Source organism: Stegodyphus dumicola, chromosome 9, assembly GCF_044657685.1.
Source record: "Stegodyphus dumicola isolate Sdum_Otavi_A_Nest chromosome 9, ASM4465768v1".
In the NCBI taxonomy this organism is placed as follows: Eukaryota; Metazoa; Arthropoda; class Arachnida; order Araneae; family Eresidae; genus Stegodyphus; species Stegodyphus dumicola.
In genome coordinates this window covers 180,157,354-180,174,441 of record NC_140776.1, presented here as the reverse complement: position 1 = coordinate 180,174,441, position 17,088 = coordinate 180,157,354, and the positions used below count along the sequence as shown (strand labels likewise).

General features: G+C 32.6%; 1 protein-coding gene across 1 annotated transcript in view; it reads left to right on the top strand.

The window, feature by feature from the left end:
• The window catches only part of LOC118202579 (uncharacterized), a 71,672-nt gene that overhangs the window by 29,167 nt on the left and 25,417 nt on the right, over positions 1-17,088 (top strand). The window contains exon 4 of the mRNA XM_035374747.2: positions 13,633-13,772. Within this exon, the coding sequence (XP_035230638.1) occupies positions 13,633-13,772 (140 nt within the window). The remainder of the gene's footprint in view (positions 1-13,632; positions 13,773-17,088) is intronic.

Sequence of the window (17,088 nt, the reverse complement as noted above, 5' to 3'; positions counted from 1 at the left end):
AGAAATTTTTATCTTAACATGTTTATTTTCCCCTTATTTTCTTATCTTTCTATTAGGCACAAGCATTGAAGCAATCAAAAGGGGGGGGGAAAGAAAAGGGTTGATTTGTTAAGATTTATCATATATGTCTGTGTTCACCTTACATGCCTCAGTGCCTGCCTTAAATTCTAAAACTTTTGCCCCAAATTTTGTCGCTTTGTGCTTCATTAAATTCTAAAAATTCTGCCATACTGACTCTTGTGGCAGCCTTGATCTTATATCTTTTTATATTGATTCTGAATACTCTTATTATTAATAAATACTCCTGTTATTTAATTTATAATTACTTAATTATTAATAATACTTCTATTATTTTATTATGTGAATATTCCTATTAAAAATAAAAATAGAAAATAAATATTTAAAATAGAAAATATTTTTTTCCTGTTTTTATTGATTAACAGAAATAATTAAACAGGTTTTGTTTTTAGTCTCTCAGTATGAAAGTATCACTGACTAATGAGCTATAATATTAATGCTTGAAAATTAAAGGTGCCTGGCTTAATATTCAGTATTTATTTTTTTAAAACTATTTTGTAGAATTTTTTGAAGTGTATGTTTGTAACCATTTTATAATGTTTTCATATATCTGATGAGTTATTATAATTAAAGAAATTCAACATGAATATGTTGACATATTGTGAAAAATGAGATTAAATTTATTTAAAAAATCATTTTCAAACAATTCAACATCTACTGTTCGTAAGTTCTGCACAAATCATTTTCTGTTGTGTAATTTTGTTCTGTGTATAATTTCTTTCTTTCCCTTGGATTCTCCTATTCCTCTACTCTACTGATTCCTCTACTTTTCAATGCATGATAGTAACAGTCGTATTGTTTTCCCAACTTAGAAGTTCCCTTAACTTTGTTGCAAGGATTTGTGCTGTTTGGAAATTGCTTGGTAATTATGATGTTATATATGTTAGTGGAATGTTTGAGGCTAAATTATAATTATAGTGATACTTAAAATTTTCGAGTGAATGGTACCTCATTTCTACCCAAGTGAATTTTTGTATTTTGTATTTAATAATGGTAAAGTGCATTTAAAAGTTTATTAAGCGTTTCATGTGATAAAATTCATTTCTTTCATGTACACACGTTAAAATAGCATATTTAAAAAATCATTCATTTATGTTAATTTAAACCATTTTGTACTTGAAAAGTACATATGGGATAATAAGACCTAAATGCTGTATGTAAAGTTACTTAATTAAAAAGGAAAAAACACAAATTGGAATTTTTTTGATTGATGCTGATTTGAAAATTATTTGAAACTCTTCTAAATGTGACTTGTGCTAAAATCATTACTCTTTTGCTATTTTTAAAGTTTTAAACCATCATTTCTATTGGGATACTTAGTGAAAATTAAGTCATAGGTAAGAAAGTACCACATAAATTTAGTTCATAGAATAGAGTATTTTGAAATATGTGATTTTTTTTAATTTGATATCCAGTACATTATTATGTACACTATGCTCATGGTAGGAAAATAAATTGAATTCAACTGCATTACTGTTTTTTTTTTTTTTTTTTTTTTTTTTTAACCTGAGCTATTTAATGAATTGTTCAAACCTTTTTTTAAATAAGAAATAGTAATGTGTGGATTTTAAACAGATAGTCTGTTATTTGTTTTAAATTAATGGTTTTGAATAAATTTAAAACCATTGATGTTAGTGAATGTTATGAAATGAAGTTGTTAAATTCAAAATTATACGTTTTCAATTTTGTACAGAATGTAGGTATTTGTTTTAGATATTAGTAAAATTGAATTGCTATAGTAAAAAAGTTAGTAATTTTAAGTGAATATTTTATAAAAAATAGGTAAGAAAGTACCACATAATAGGTAAGAAACATCATAGGTAAGAAAGTACCACATAATGTAATGGCACCTGAACTAAAATGTAGTGGACCGTTTCTCAAAACCTGGATTTGATTAACTGGGTTTCTGTGCTTCTTGCAGGTCCTTCTTAATGGGAACAAATAAACAAATTTTTGCATTTTGTTATGTGTGCTGCAGTGATATAAGTGGTTAGCACATCTAACTAATAATAAAAAGATCTGTGGTTTGAATTATGGCAAGCACACAATTTCTCACATTTCCTGGATTTAAAAAAACCCAGTGGTCCTTATAGTAGCCCCCAGACTAAACCATAATAGACAATAACTCACCAGCATCTGGATTTGGTCGATTAAGTCTTCTATGTGTTCCCAATCAAATATTAAGCAGAGAATAATATAAGGAACTTTCCCATCTCCCATGCAACCAGGCACTGCCACCAGCATTTCCAGGGATGATATAATACACAAGTATAAAGTATATTTCCTTTTGTGATGTTAATATAAATAACCTGTCAAATCTTTGTTGTGAGGTTATTGACAAATGAGGTATTGTAGTATGTTTTCATAAGAAAGAAATGCTTTCTTCTGAAGATGTTTTAACAGATCTTCTTGTTTTGTAAGCTTACTAAGAAATTAGTTATTTTTAAGTGTGAAGAATACTGAATTCTGCAAGGATTCTTATTAACATGGAAGATTATATTTTTACCGTATGCACTGTTTTTAAGATGTGTCTGGTTGAGCCTTTAACAGATACAAGATATAATTTATCTGAGACCTCAAAAAGAGCTCTTTTTTTTTTAAATTTTTGTATTGCAGTTTTAATAGATGCAGTTATAATGTTCTAGAGTACCTTAAAGATAGGCAGATTCAGCCATATTGTTGCAACTTCAATTAGATATAATGCTGTCTGGAACATTAAGAATAGACAAATTCTGCCTTACTGTTGCAACTTTAGTAGATGCAATATTGTTGTCTGTCTTTATCTATCTTAATGTTGTAGCTTCAACAGATGCAAAATTAAATTATAACTTTTTGTTTACTGAATCTCATGAGGATTGTTCATTAGCATGCTTTCTTCATATTTTTGAATTTTCCCATTGATTCTGAAAAACCAGTGGAAATTCCATTAAATTTGTGCCATTCATCTGGTGGAAGTTTGGACGAACAGAATTTTCCTTATTTAGTAATTGCAGATAACTATTTAGTTATTTAGGTAATTAAGAGACCTGAGTTCAGATATAAAAAGTACCAAATTTAATAAATATGATCTCAAATAATAAATTTAATAATTGTGAACTTTGAGCTTATGTGACACACAAATTCATTAAAACTGGTGCTAATCTTTCTGGTAGCCAAAAATCTGAATTGCCATTTTAAAGAACAAAATAGTCATTATATTTGTGAACTCTGTACAGGTAAATTCACTTAAATAGGAATTCAAGTTATTTTTCATGGTTGTGCAGTGCTTTTCATTGAACCATGTTTCAAAATCCCAGAATCTTTCAATGTTTTAGATATGCAAACCAGCATAACCAGTCTCATAATTCTAAAAATGTTCCACTACTTGTTATTTTGTCGAAAGAAAGTCCAAATTTTAATCTTATGAAAAAATACAAGAGCGAAACAGAGAAATAATTGTTAGCTTATATCCTTCTTCATGAAAACTAAATTTCTATATTGAGGTTTAGGATTATATAACAATGATCTTACGAGTGTGTTTTGACATCATGCTTGTTCATTACTGGTACTAAATCAAACTACAGAAATGCAGTTTTTGCTGAAAATGGTCGATGGATAAATGCTTAAATACCCTTTTTTAATTTAAGACTGAAATTGTTTTTCTGTAGTTCCTCCCGGGGGAGGGGGGAAAATTCCCTGCTTTCTGGCTAGGGCCAGTACCTAGACTGATTCGACTTCTGTAATAAAAATTAACAGTTTTCACAATGTCTAGAACTATCGTTTATTTGGTGGTAGACTCAGGCTCAGTAGGAACCATATGATGTACAGTCTTGTTTGCGGGGATGTTACATGGTCAGATATTGAAGGTTGTCCTTGGGAGTTTGGTTCCCCTTGGTCAACACTGGGGGACAGTTAGTGTCTTACTATGACTTTGTTCTCTTTGTGGTGGATGCATTACCATCTACCTTTGGGAAACAAAATTGTCCCCCTTGTATTGACTAAGGGGTTAGTTCTCCTTGGATTGCCTCTAGGGGTTGAGGCATTTAACTCAGTAAGGCAGCCTTGAGCTATCCAGGTCTGTGTGCTCCCCAATCCTAGTGTACTGTAGTTTCCATTACAGTTTCTGACAGTCAGTAACTTAGATTCTCAGTTATGACACAATTAAATTTTTATGCTTTTACTATGTATTTAACTTAGCAATAAGAACACCTTGGTACTGTTAGAATTCAAATATTTTATATTAGTTTCAGTGTGTTTTTCTGCCACTTCTTTTTCTTTTTTTCCAAGATTTGTATCTATCATGTCACTGCTCTTCAAAAGTTAAGAAAGAAGCAGTTTTTTAAAAATATGAGCTTTTTTAAACAAAGTATAAATCTAAATGTCTGTCAACCTTAGTTAATAAAATAGGTTATTGCACATTGATTAATTTTAGGTGAAATTTCACATCTCTGAGGAAGACTTCCTTTTAAAAGTATATGATCGATAAAAAGGAAGACATAATTTAAATGTATTGTTGCATTCTATGGGTTTGTGGATTTGGAGTAATTGATAATAATACTTGATGAAGAATCAAAACACAATTTATTCATCTGCATTACACAGGACAACAATCGTTGAAAAACTACAACAAATACACTGAAATAATCAGCAACACAACCATCAGGCTATAATAGTGAAGACAGCGTCACGGCAAATCACTAAAGTACAACTCTCAACTAGGTCGATCGCATTTTAGCTAATATCTGAACTCGAGACTCTATTACTGAACCCTATATACTACTCAAGATACTCACTCCACGTACGAGCAGGGTATAGATAGTTTTCAACATGCCTTCGAGAACGTTCTCGGGAAAACTAGTAAGAATTTGTTCTAGAATGTTTTAGCCCTTTCTATGGCATATCGCTAAATTTATTACCCAATAGACAATTTTGGACCAAATCTGGCAACCCTCCCTTTTTGCCTTTTTCTGGTAAACCTAAACCAGCTGTGCAGGGAAGCCAACTTACCGCAACTGGGCATTTTGTAACAATATGTTTCATATTTCCATTCTGTACTATGAGTTTGTGAAACCTTCTCGTTGGATAGCAAAGCATATGTCTCTCACCTTTATTTGTGCTTATTTTAAGAAGTTTAACAAATTGATGTGGGCTAACATACAGCAAAATCTATCTCCTCTTTTGTCCACCTGTAGGTAAACTTGGAAATCTCTGGCTTGATATTTACCACTTGGCTATACTGAATTATGGAAATCTTTGAATCCCGTTGTCAATGAGTTGTGAAGAAAAGAATGAAAATCTACTTTTTTAGATATTTCTTCAAGTGCTGAACATGTTATTGAGATTGAATTAGCCTGTCCATTTGTTCAATACTTTAAAAACAGTGTGAAACTGGTTATTATCATCCATGAAGTGGAAAATGCCACCATTTGTAAAAACGGGTAGTTTAGTGCGTTGATCAAATATTTTACCTTGTTTCATCTGAGCTTTAAATTGTATGAATGAAACAGAGAAGAAAATTAGTATAGCTATTGAAATAGAAGACTTGTGAATATTGTGACTTGTGAATTGAAATAGAAGACTTGTGAATATTGTGACTTGTGAATTGAAATAGAAGACTAAGAATCAAGACTTGTTTGTTTTTTGGGAATGCTGTGTCTGTTCCTTATTTTCTCAAGTATAGTGAATCCAATTGTAATATGACCAAAGATTCATTTTCTTTTCTCTGATCCATATTGAAGGCTGTTATGTTGTTGGTTGTGTGTATGGTCAGGCAAATCGTGTTAAATATGTGTTGTATAAAATCGTTATCTATGATGGGATTCTGTAATTGTAACCGATACTTTCCTTTTAGCTGCAAAATTGAGTATGTGTTGAATTTTTTTTTTTTGTCATCCTAAAAAAGGCAGCAAACAATCTTAAGAACTCATTTTATTGATTCAGGTAGTTTACTGTTATCTCCATGACAGTGAATCTTATTTCAGGGAACTGATTCTACAATTTGTGCATGTGGCTGTGACCAACTTGTTTGTAAAATGCTTATTCCTGTCCATCTGATATAGCTCTATTATAATGAATGGAATAAATGATTCTTCAAGATGTATGGTGCTAAAATATTTTTTTTCAAAACATCTTTCAAACTCATCATCAAGTCAGTGATTCATCAGTAAATTTGTGATAAAATTTTTCCTTTATGATTGTGCTCATTAGTGGCCAAGTATTAAACTGGGATGGATAATTTTATCGTGGCTTTTATTGCTGACATCAACACTTTTTATGTATGTAATTTTATTACAAATCACATTTCCTTAACACATCATTTTTCCTAGTCAGAGAGGCTTTGCCATAATAAATTATACACCTTAACTTTTGAAGAGCTTTCCATTTTCTATAGTGCCTTTTTATCTGTTTTTATAATTATTCCAATTATGCTTGTTTCATCTGTAACTTTTACAGTTTTGGACTTAAGATTTGTTTCTCATTTGTTTTGAAACAGGTAAGTCAACTGTTTTTATTCATTCATTCCTAGGATACAGCCATTTTGAATTGATTCCATTTTGTTGTTTCCACATATTTATGTTTGCTAAATTTTTATCTTCAGGTAAACTCACTGAATTTAAATCTGAAAGCTTCCACTTCTAAAAATTTATTGAAATTTAATTTTTTTTTACTTTTAGAAGTATGTGTTAATAACTTGGAATATTTAATTCACAGTTAGAAATCTTTCACCTTTGTTATTAGCAGTAACTTAAACCAAGTTGAATTCTCTATACAGTTAAAAGATTTTAATCCGGACGTCCATAATCCGGACCTCAAAGCTACAAACTTCCCGCGCATGCGTCAGTGCATAATGCGTTAATGCATGCGCATTATACCTTTACGCATGCACATAACATGTTTACACATGCGCGTTTAACCCCTTTGCGCCGACTGTCACGTCTACATGCCAGCAACGAACACACTCACCTCCCGGCCGACACGCAGGCGTGACAGAGCATTTTCCCGTTTACTACCGACTGTCGCATATTTGTGCCAGGATCCTGGAACGTTGTAAAAACTATAATTTCTGCCACAAGATGGCACTGTATGTCCATATGGTTTCAGATACATGTACATTAGACCTTCTACTCGAAATGAGAGAAGCATGACTCACATACACGTGTTTTTGATTATATAAACAAAAGGGGAAATAAATGTTTCCGAATGGCGTGATTTATGATGTCTCTTTAAATCGCACTTTATTTGCACATGGTAGTTGTTTATTTAAGTAGAGAAGTTTTATTTGCGCTAAAGCGTTGGGTATTTCGGTTTGCAGTTCAGTTTTAGAAAATAATTAGATCTTGTTAGACATGAATTCTTTCCATTTTTACCGTTGCAATGTCGAAGCGTCGAAAATATTTAACAGAGCATGAAATAGCGAAAATGATGCAAAATATTTCAGATATTGGTTCTGAAATTCAGATATTCTGATATTGATTCTGAAAGATTAACTGAAAGACATTTTCCAAAACTTTGTTCAGAAGAGACTGATAAGAAAATGAGACGACCATGCTTCGTTTGTTCACATTCCCGGAAAAATCCTCCAAAACGGCAAATGAGTTATTACGAGTGCAAGGAACGTAACGTAGGACTGTGTGTAGATCCCTGTTTTCAAATTTTTCATACGAAAAGAGAATTTTAAGTAATATATTTAGTTTTCAGACGTATAATGTTAAAAGTCATAAAATGGTGAGTAATGAAAATAAAATGTGTAAAATATGCATTTAAACAAGAAATAAGGTAATTAAAGTATATACGAGGGTAAGTTGAAAAATAAGTTTCCCCTGTCGACTGTGGTCAGAGTTGTGTATGAAAGTCAAAAAATAGAATGAGACATTAAAGATATGACATACCTTTTTTTTCCCACATAGGTACCAAGTACATTGAGACATTTTTCATATCCCTTGATAAGCTTCAAAAAGCCCTCCAGGAAAAAATCAGGGCTTTGCATATGGAAGAAGCGTTGAACGGCTTGTTTCACTTCAGTATTGCTTCAAAAGCGCCTTCCCCCGAGATTTTTCTTCAAAGCCGGAAACAGATGGAAGTCGCTTGGTGCGAGATCAGGACTGTATGGCGGATGGTGTAGGCGCTCCCAACCAAGAGTTGCAATATGTTTTTGCGTTGCCATCGCCAAATGTGGTCTGGCATTGTCATCCAACAGCAGAACGCCAGATGTGAGAAGGCCAGGCCGCTTTTTCCGAATCGTCTCTTTCAATTTCGACAGGGTGTCACAGTAGCGCGTAGCATTGATGGTTCCAACCTCCAAAAATGCCAGCAACAAAACTCCTTGGGCGTCACGGAAAACTGTGAGGAGCACTTTACCTGCAGAGGGAATTGTCTTGAACTTCTTTTGGACAGGTGATGACGGATGTTTCCACTCCATAGATGCGGCCTTCGATTCTGGTGTGAAATGGTGGACCCACGTTTCATCCCCCGTCACAATCCGAAACAGAAAGTCATTGCCATCTTCATGGTAACGCACGAGATGTTCCAGGCTGACCCCCATGCATTGTTCCTTGTGTGTCAAGGTCAATTGTCGGGGCACCCATCGTGCTGACACTTTTCTGTATCGAAGAATGTCGTGGATGATGTTTTGAGGTTGCTCATGTGAGATTTCAAGTTCTTCCGCTACTTCATCGATGGTGATACGCCGGTTCGCTCTAATCATGTCATCCACCTTCCTGACATTTGCATCTGTAGTGGCCGTGCGCGTCTGTCAAGCTCTCGGTATGTCCTCCACTTGCTGACGTCCATCACTGAATGTGCGACACCATCTCCGCACCATTTGCTTCGACATCACACCTGGCTCATAGACTTCCACGAGGCGGTTATGAATTTCTGTTCCTGATACTCCACGTGCCCGTTCATAGCGGATAACCGCTCTCACTTCCTCCTTTGACCACGAATTCAAAACGCGCCTTCTCTCCATACCTACCGGGGCTCAAATGAGAGGCTGGTCTCCGCTTTGCGCAGGCACTGCAACAGTGCCATCTGCTTAATTTGCAGCTGATGCTAAAGCAAAGTTTAAAGAAATTAAACATTTAGCATTAGTAGCAATAAAAGCTCCCTGAGGTATGTTGTGCAGACATTGAATACAATAAAAGATTTTGAACTTAACAAATTTATTAACAATATAATAAAGAATAAAAACACAAAAAATAAATGTTAACAATATTAGAGTCTTAGGAAAAATATAATATAACCATCATTCATCAAATATTTTTACCTGGTCTCCAAAACACTGGCATTCTATACAAACAAAAAGTCCTAAACAGTAATTATGCGGCCTAAAATTGAAGCTGGCTACACATTTAATAAGTCCATAATCAATGGTCAAGAAAAACACCTGAAAATTTAAATGAAGTTCTTGAAAGCACTTAAAACAGGCTTAACCCCGTTTGCACAAGGAGTCGCCGCTCACGTATTTTTAATTGCCGCCTTTATTGAAGAACATGGATGCCGCCCACGGCAGTCACTCACATGGTAGCCTCTGGAACCAAAGAACTTTATTCTGGAACCATCATCTCGCAAACCGGAACCAAGGCACTTAAATCACCGGACTGCACGCGTCCTTCTGAAGGGGCTGGAAACCGCTCACTCAAATGCCGGGAAAGCAGGAACTAGAAGGGTTAAGTCAGAGCGGCGCGAGATACTTATAGCAGAAGTAGGAATGATGTCATCTCACGGCAACCAATCAGCTATCGGCGCGAATCGGCTTTTCAGATGACGTAACATCATGTTTCGTTTTTGCATCTCAATTAGGTTGAAACAGTCCATTCTCAATGCAAACAGTGGCAGCAAGAAAAAGAAGTAGAAATAACTACTATATTACATTAAAATAAGGACTAAACTAAATAAACATTTCAAGGAGGAGAGATGATGCAGTAAAAGGTTTAAAAATAAGCTATATTTTCCAACAGCAGCGACCTCTACCCAATGGTGTATCGGTGACTTGCGCATTTTCCTGCTGTGTCGCCTTTCGCCCATAGCCGTTCAACGCTTCTTCCATATGCAAAGCGTGAATTTTTCTTGGAGGACTTTTTGAAGCTTATCAAGCGATATGACAAATGTCTCAATGTACTCATACGAGAATAATAAAATAAAAGTATGTCATATCTTTAATGTCTCATTCTATTTTTTGACTTTCATACACAACTCTGACCACAGTCGACAGGGGAAACTTATTTTTCAACTTACCTACGTAGTATAAAAATATCTATAAAGTGTAAGCCGGTTAAATACTCTATAGAGCATTATTAAACAATGTGTTGATACTTTGGAAATTTCATGGATTTAGGCTTAGTAGCAAAAAAGCCCCCAGTCCTGGACAGACGCTCGCGTAAGACACTGCCGGCCTCCGCGATAAGCGCGCGTTTGCGCTACCCATCTCGAAGGGGTTAATGTATAATGGACAGAATAAGCTAAGCTAAAATTATCTAATTATCTATTTCAGTTAATGTTGCAGATTGCGTTGTTCCTTAATCTTCGAATTGGATCTGGCTTATTATTTTTTGCAGACTGTTAGAGCAATTTTATAAAAGTAAGCTTGAACTTTTGATTATGTCAAAAAGAATTTCCGATTCTGGAGCTACCAAAGGATCTACAAAACGAAAGCATGTTTCGATGTCCATCAAACAAAATGTGGCATTGCTGCAAAAAATGGATAAAGGGCATATCCTTTGATTCTCTAATCATTCTGAAATATGTTTATCAATTTCACGCTGCTCTGGGGGGGGGGGGAACGATGCGGTGCACAGTGAACTGGAAGTTGATCTGTCAGCATTATCCTTATCTTCAGGGCAGATGTTTTTATTTTATTCGGCTTATAATTCCTTACTAAATGTAGTATTTCATCTCGATGTACTCTGTTTTTGATATGATTTAAATCATATTCCTCATCATTCTAAATATCATGAATACACATCAAATAGTTTTCTGGTTGCAATTTTCTAATTTCGACTATGCGTAATGTATGCTTTACGCATGCACGCGTTGAAAGAAATGTTTAATAAAGTAAACAAATAAATATAAAGCTTTTTTTTTTTTTTTTTTTTTTTTTTTTTGTAAATTTTGATACCCTTTAGATCATAATTGCTCTTTATTTCATAAATTACTGTTTCATATTTTTAATTTTATAATTTCTGCATGCCATCTTACCAGATTTAAACTGATGATCTATAATATGGAAAAACCGATAATCCGGAATTGCCGAAGGCACGACGAGTCCGTATTAAAGACTTTTAACTGTATTAATAATTTAAAAATCTTTCTTTCTTTTTATATTTTAACATTTCTGTTACTATTTGATTATGAAATGGGAAGAGCAGTTATGTTTTGTTCCCCCCTCTTTAGTTTCATTGTTATATTTGCAAACTTATGTGATGTTTATTTCTTCTCCCTCCTTTTTTTTATAATCTTGAGCAGAGTATTGTAGTGATGTATAACGCATCTTTGCTGCTTTTTTATAAATTAATATTTTCAAGATTAAGTTTGGTGAAAAACCTTAAAGTATGTATTTTTTCCAAATATGTATAGGTTGGACTCAACACACATAAATTCTAAAATATGTAATTGCTGTTACTATTTGATATAAAAATTAAAATTGTTGTAGTCTTTTGTGTCAGGGAATTGCTGTGTTTGATTGGAGAACAGCATGCAAACATGTCTTGTTACATAAAATTAACATTTGTGATGTTGTTCCACAATAGTAAGAGATACTCTAAAGCAGATATATACTTTATACTCTGTAAAAATTCATTAGTTTGTAATATTTCACTAACATCAAGAGAACTGCACCAAAGTATAGCTTAAATTAATACCAAACAAAAGTTTTGTCTAATTTTAAGTTTCACCAACAATTCAATGTATGTGTATTTTCATTGCATCATATTTTTAGCTGTAAAAAAATATTTTTTGGGGTTTAGAAAAGAATTTAGGTTAATAATTCAGTGTACTGTGAATGTTTCATAAGGTGGTCAAAATACTTCTATGGAATTGTGGTGCTGGTACCTTAGGGAACATTACTGTGGGTATTCGCAGTTATCCGTGTGCCTAAAGACTGACTTGTTCGAGACTGTTAACATTTTTTAATAGAACTAAAATGCATTAATACCAATTAAATTTATAAAACAATTATTTTTTAGCATCATCCTAAATTTCATTATGAGCATCAAATTATACTCAATTTGAAAACTGTTTAAATTTCCTTTAAAAAGAAATTGAATGTCTTTTTAAAATGTATCGTGTGCTTGACTTTTCCTTTTTATTGCTGTGTTAATTTTATTTTGGAGGCTTAATTAAGATAAAGTAGTCTTCTGAAATAAAATTTAATAAATAATAATTTGATGATAAAAAAGAGCACAATTCAGATTTAGATGAAAGTAATTCCAGTGGGAAGTATATTATGAATATAAAATAAATAATGATGTAACAAATTTTAAAAGATGAAAGATTTCATATGATCTCCAGTCGCATGTTTCAGGTCTTAATGAAATAACCAATTAGGTACTATTCGGTTTCGAGGGCCGTAAAAAATCGCCAAACTATTGTTGATGCCAATGCTGCCAAAAATAATTGTGGCAACCCTAATAATTGCGGCAAGAAAGGAAGTGTAATAGTAAATAACTATCCAAGATTGATGTTTTAATTTAGATGAAAGGTTAATTTCATATAATACTTTTTATTATTATAATTTATATGAAAAAGGCTAAACATGACTGAATGGAAGCATAAGAGTAAATAACTATTTCAGATCATTATTATAATTTATATAAAAATTGTTAAACATAACTGAATGGATGCCTGCATCGCTATTTCGCTACCGACTTATCGCTAAAGCATAATTTCATCTCGTTGGTTGTTCAAACATAATTTTCTATAATGAATGATGCCTTTTCTTTGAAAATATTCTCAGTAAAGGGCAGAATCGCTCACTTATTTGTTTGCCGCTTTTTACAAGGGTAAAAACAATTGAATTTTTGTCAATTTTCTTTTACTTTTTAAGTGAAAATAGGTCGATGTGTACATAGATAAAGTCAAGGGTGTGCACAATGCCATTTTTGTGCAATTCTAGAATTTTTTTTAAAGTGAAAATAGGTTGATGTGCACATGGATACCAAATATGTGCAATTCTTAGAAACGCGTCAAGCAGGGGTGATTCTGCACTTTACCCAAAATTCCATTGCCAACTTTTCGTCAAATCAAAAAAGGATTTAAAAATTAAACTAGTATTTCAATGGTGTCTTAAGAAATATAGAACTATATAAACTTAAACGCAATCTGAAATCAGGTCGTACTCAAGATTTGGCACGCTGTTAAATGGGTGCATTTGCTAGATTTAGCGCTTTTGCACATACATTTTTGCTGCAATTTTTTTACGGCCCTCAAAACAGAATAGTACCACCAATTATTTTTTACATTTGCAGGGTGTTATTGATTATTAATTTGTTCTTATACATTATTAAAACAAAATACAATAAATAAATTAATTCTGTGTAACATTTTTCAATATCTGATGTATGTTTTTTTTTTTCTTCAAAGAGCAGACAGTATCCCCAAAAAAGAAATTGGTGACTTGGAGAGATCATGTAAAGTGCTAGTCGCTTGTATTCACACATTAGACCGAGAGCTGAGGAGGACAATGCACCTTTATCACTTGTTCCCTCTAGTACCTAATGCAGGTTAGATTTTCTGTGTACTTTTAAATGTTTATTTTAGAAATATTTCAAATAGTCAAATCAGTTCAATAGTCAAATGTTTGTAATAATATATCATGAAGTCAGATTACATCAGATTCCCAAAAGGGAGAGAAAAAATTATTATTACTTTCCAGTTAACAGATGCCACTTTGGAGAAAGGGATGGCAACTCTAAAGATATATCTATATCTATATATATATACAGTCAAAAGTCGTTAATTTGGACACCCATAATCCGGAATGATCTATAATCTGGACCTCAAAGCTACAAACTTTCTGCGCATGCATCGCGTTGACGCAAGCGCATAGGCGTTTATGCATGCGCATAAGAGCTTTACGGCGCGCATATGCGTGTGCGCAAGCACATAATACATTTACGCATGCACGTTTAATGTATAACGGACGGTATAAGCTAAAATTACCTAATTATCTATTTCAGTTAATGTTGCAGATTGCGTTGTTCCTTAATCTTCGAATTGGATCCGGCGTATTATTTTTTGTAGACTGTTAGAGCAATTTTATAAAAGTAAGCCTGAACTTTCAATTATGTCAAATAGAATTTCCAATGCTGGAGCTCCCAAAGGATCTACAAAACGAAAGTATGTTTCGATGTCCATCAAACAAAAGGTGGAATGGCTGCCAAAAATGGATAAAGGTATGAAGAAAGTGACAGAGAGGTTAGTGAAAATGAAAAAATTTCTATTGACAAGTTAGTCGGTATTTTCGGCACAGCAATTACGGGATTTGAACAGCAGAACTTTGTAACTGAACAAGAAATTACGTCTGTTTATATAGAATTAAAGAGAAAGTATTAGCACATAAAACAAAGCAACTTAAACGACTTACATTGAAAGAAATGTTTAATAAAGTAAACAAATGAATATTAAGTTTTTTTTTTTTTTTTTTTTTGTAAATTTTGATACTCTTTAGATCATAATTGTTCTTTATTTCATAAATTACGGTTTCATATTTTTATTTTTATAATTTCAGCATGCTATCTTACCAGATTGAAATTGATGATCTATAATGCGGAAAAACCGATAATCCGGAATTGCCGAAGTCCCGACGAGTCCGGATTTAACGACTTTTGACTATATATAGATTAGGTAAAAAGAATGGCTGTTGTATTAAAATTCAATATACATACTTCAACAAATGCAGATATTTATTAATCAGAATGAATGTATTTATTTCAATCAACACTTGTGTTTCATTTCCAGTTGCAGTTTACAGAATTGTACCAATCTAAATTCTTCATGCCCAAAATAAATAAACCAAATAACTGTCAGTAAAGGATTGTGTGAATTCAAACCAGCTTTCACATTGTAGACCTTTTTTTTCATGGCATGGCCTCTGATTGCAGTGCTGTTTTGGTGCTTCATTAGTAGTAAAATGTGATTTCATTTTGTGGTTTTTCAGATAAGTCCCTCCATATGAATTATACATTTGTCTTGGAAGAATTTAATTGTCATTCTTTTCATTCAGTAAATTCCAAATTGTATAATCCATATAATTCCCTTTCTTCTTCTTTTTACTTATTAAAAAAAAAAAAAAAAAAAAAAAAAAAAAAAAAGCTTAAACATGGTGAAATAGCATATAACATTCAACACTTTAGTCCAAAATTTCTACTGTCATTTTGTCAAGAAGAAAATACTAAAATATTTATTATAAACAACATGTTTGAGTTTTCACTGATAGAAGATAGATGTTAGATGATTCTTCATTGCAAATTGAAAAGTAGGGCTATTACTAATTGCATATTAAATCCATCAGGTAATTATGAAAAACAGTAATTAAAGTAACTTAAAAAATAAATTATGACTATAATAATAATAAAAAAAAAATACATGCATGTTTTGAAGCTACTTAAAATTACTTATATTTAAAAAATGAAATATAATAAATATTAAGGTTTGTTGTTTTAAGTATAAAATTTCATTGGAATTTTTTTTTAAATCATTCTATGCCCTGATTATAAATTGCATCCTTTGAAATGTAGAATCTTTTCTTTATTATTTTTCTTCACTTACATAAATGCATAGCATATTAAATGTTGCCAGTTTTTTTAAAATAAGGTTCTGACATTTATATTTCCTCCTATATCCCAACTTCTACTCATTTGGTTATACAAAAGAATGAATGAAAAAAGAATGTAGCAATGTTGAGAAATTAAAGAATAGAAAAACTAAGGAAATAACCTGTCTCTTTACTATAATTTTTGAATAAAAACAAGTAACTTTGTTGAATTCTAAATTTTTATTTTAAACATGCGTAATCGGTGATCCTTCTGTTATATGTGCTAATTTTGAATAATTATACATTTAGTACGAAAAGGATATACTGTTCTCTCCTTCCTGTTTTGGAGTATTAAGAAGACTATCCATAGTTATTATTTAATGATTGCCTTTCTTTAGTATGAGAAGCAACAAAGATCTATCTTTAAAGGGATGATAACTCATTAAAGCATAATAATGTTTTTACTAACATACATAAGGCATTTATCCATAACATTATTAATTTTTAGCATTTTGGTAGATCATTTCAATAACACACTGCGACACTAGCCACATCTTAGAAACCTGATGCATAATCCGTTTTTCAATATGGAATATTTTGCTTGAATTTCTTGGTTTATCATTTTGTTTGGGGAGGGGGCACAAAGTTTTGCTCATCATGAAATGGTGTATAATTGGAAAGTTATATACTTTCTTAACATTGAAATAGATTAATCAAATTAACAAAATCTATTTTGTTAATGAAACTCATAGGCCAAAAGATTACATTTAGTGCTATTTTAATTAAGAATAACTGATATGTTATTCACCATAAACCCAGAAGAGGCGGCAGAATATGTCGGCACCGGACGGCAGAATTTAGAAAAGACGAAATTTTTTTAATTTGGGTAAACACTGAGCGACAAAATGAAGGGATGAGAAGTTTTTTTTATGATTTAGGGAAAGCACTGGGATCCGTTTAGGCGCGGTGAAAATTTAGAACTTAGAAAGGCGCTTTGTAGCAGAATTTAGGACCTGTAGCGACTGCACCAAGTGGTATCTAGCGTTGGCTCTAGATAAAGCCTTAAGTATATGTGGGAGTTTATTTATTCAGAACTCAGATTTTTTTAAGCATATGCAACAAATAAACGTAGGTATAGTAAATAACTAAACTAGGCTTAATTCAGTACACAATAGGAGCAAGACAAAATTTAGCGAAACAACTTGACTTTCGTCGCCAGTCTTGCGATACACAGCCAATAATGTATAACGGACGCTATTAAGCCAGGCTAAAGTTATCTTGAC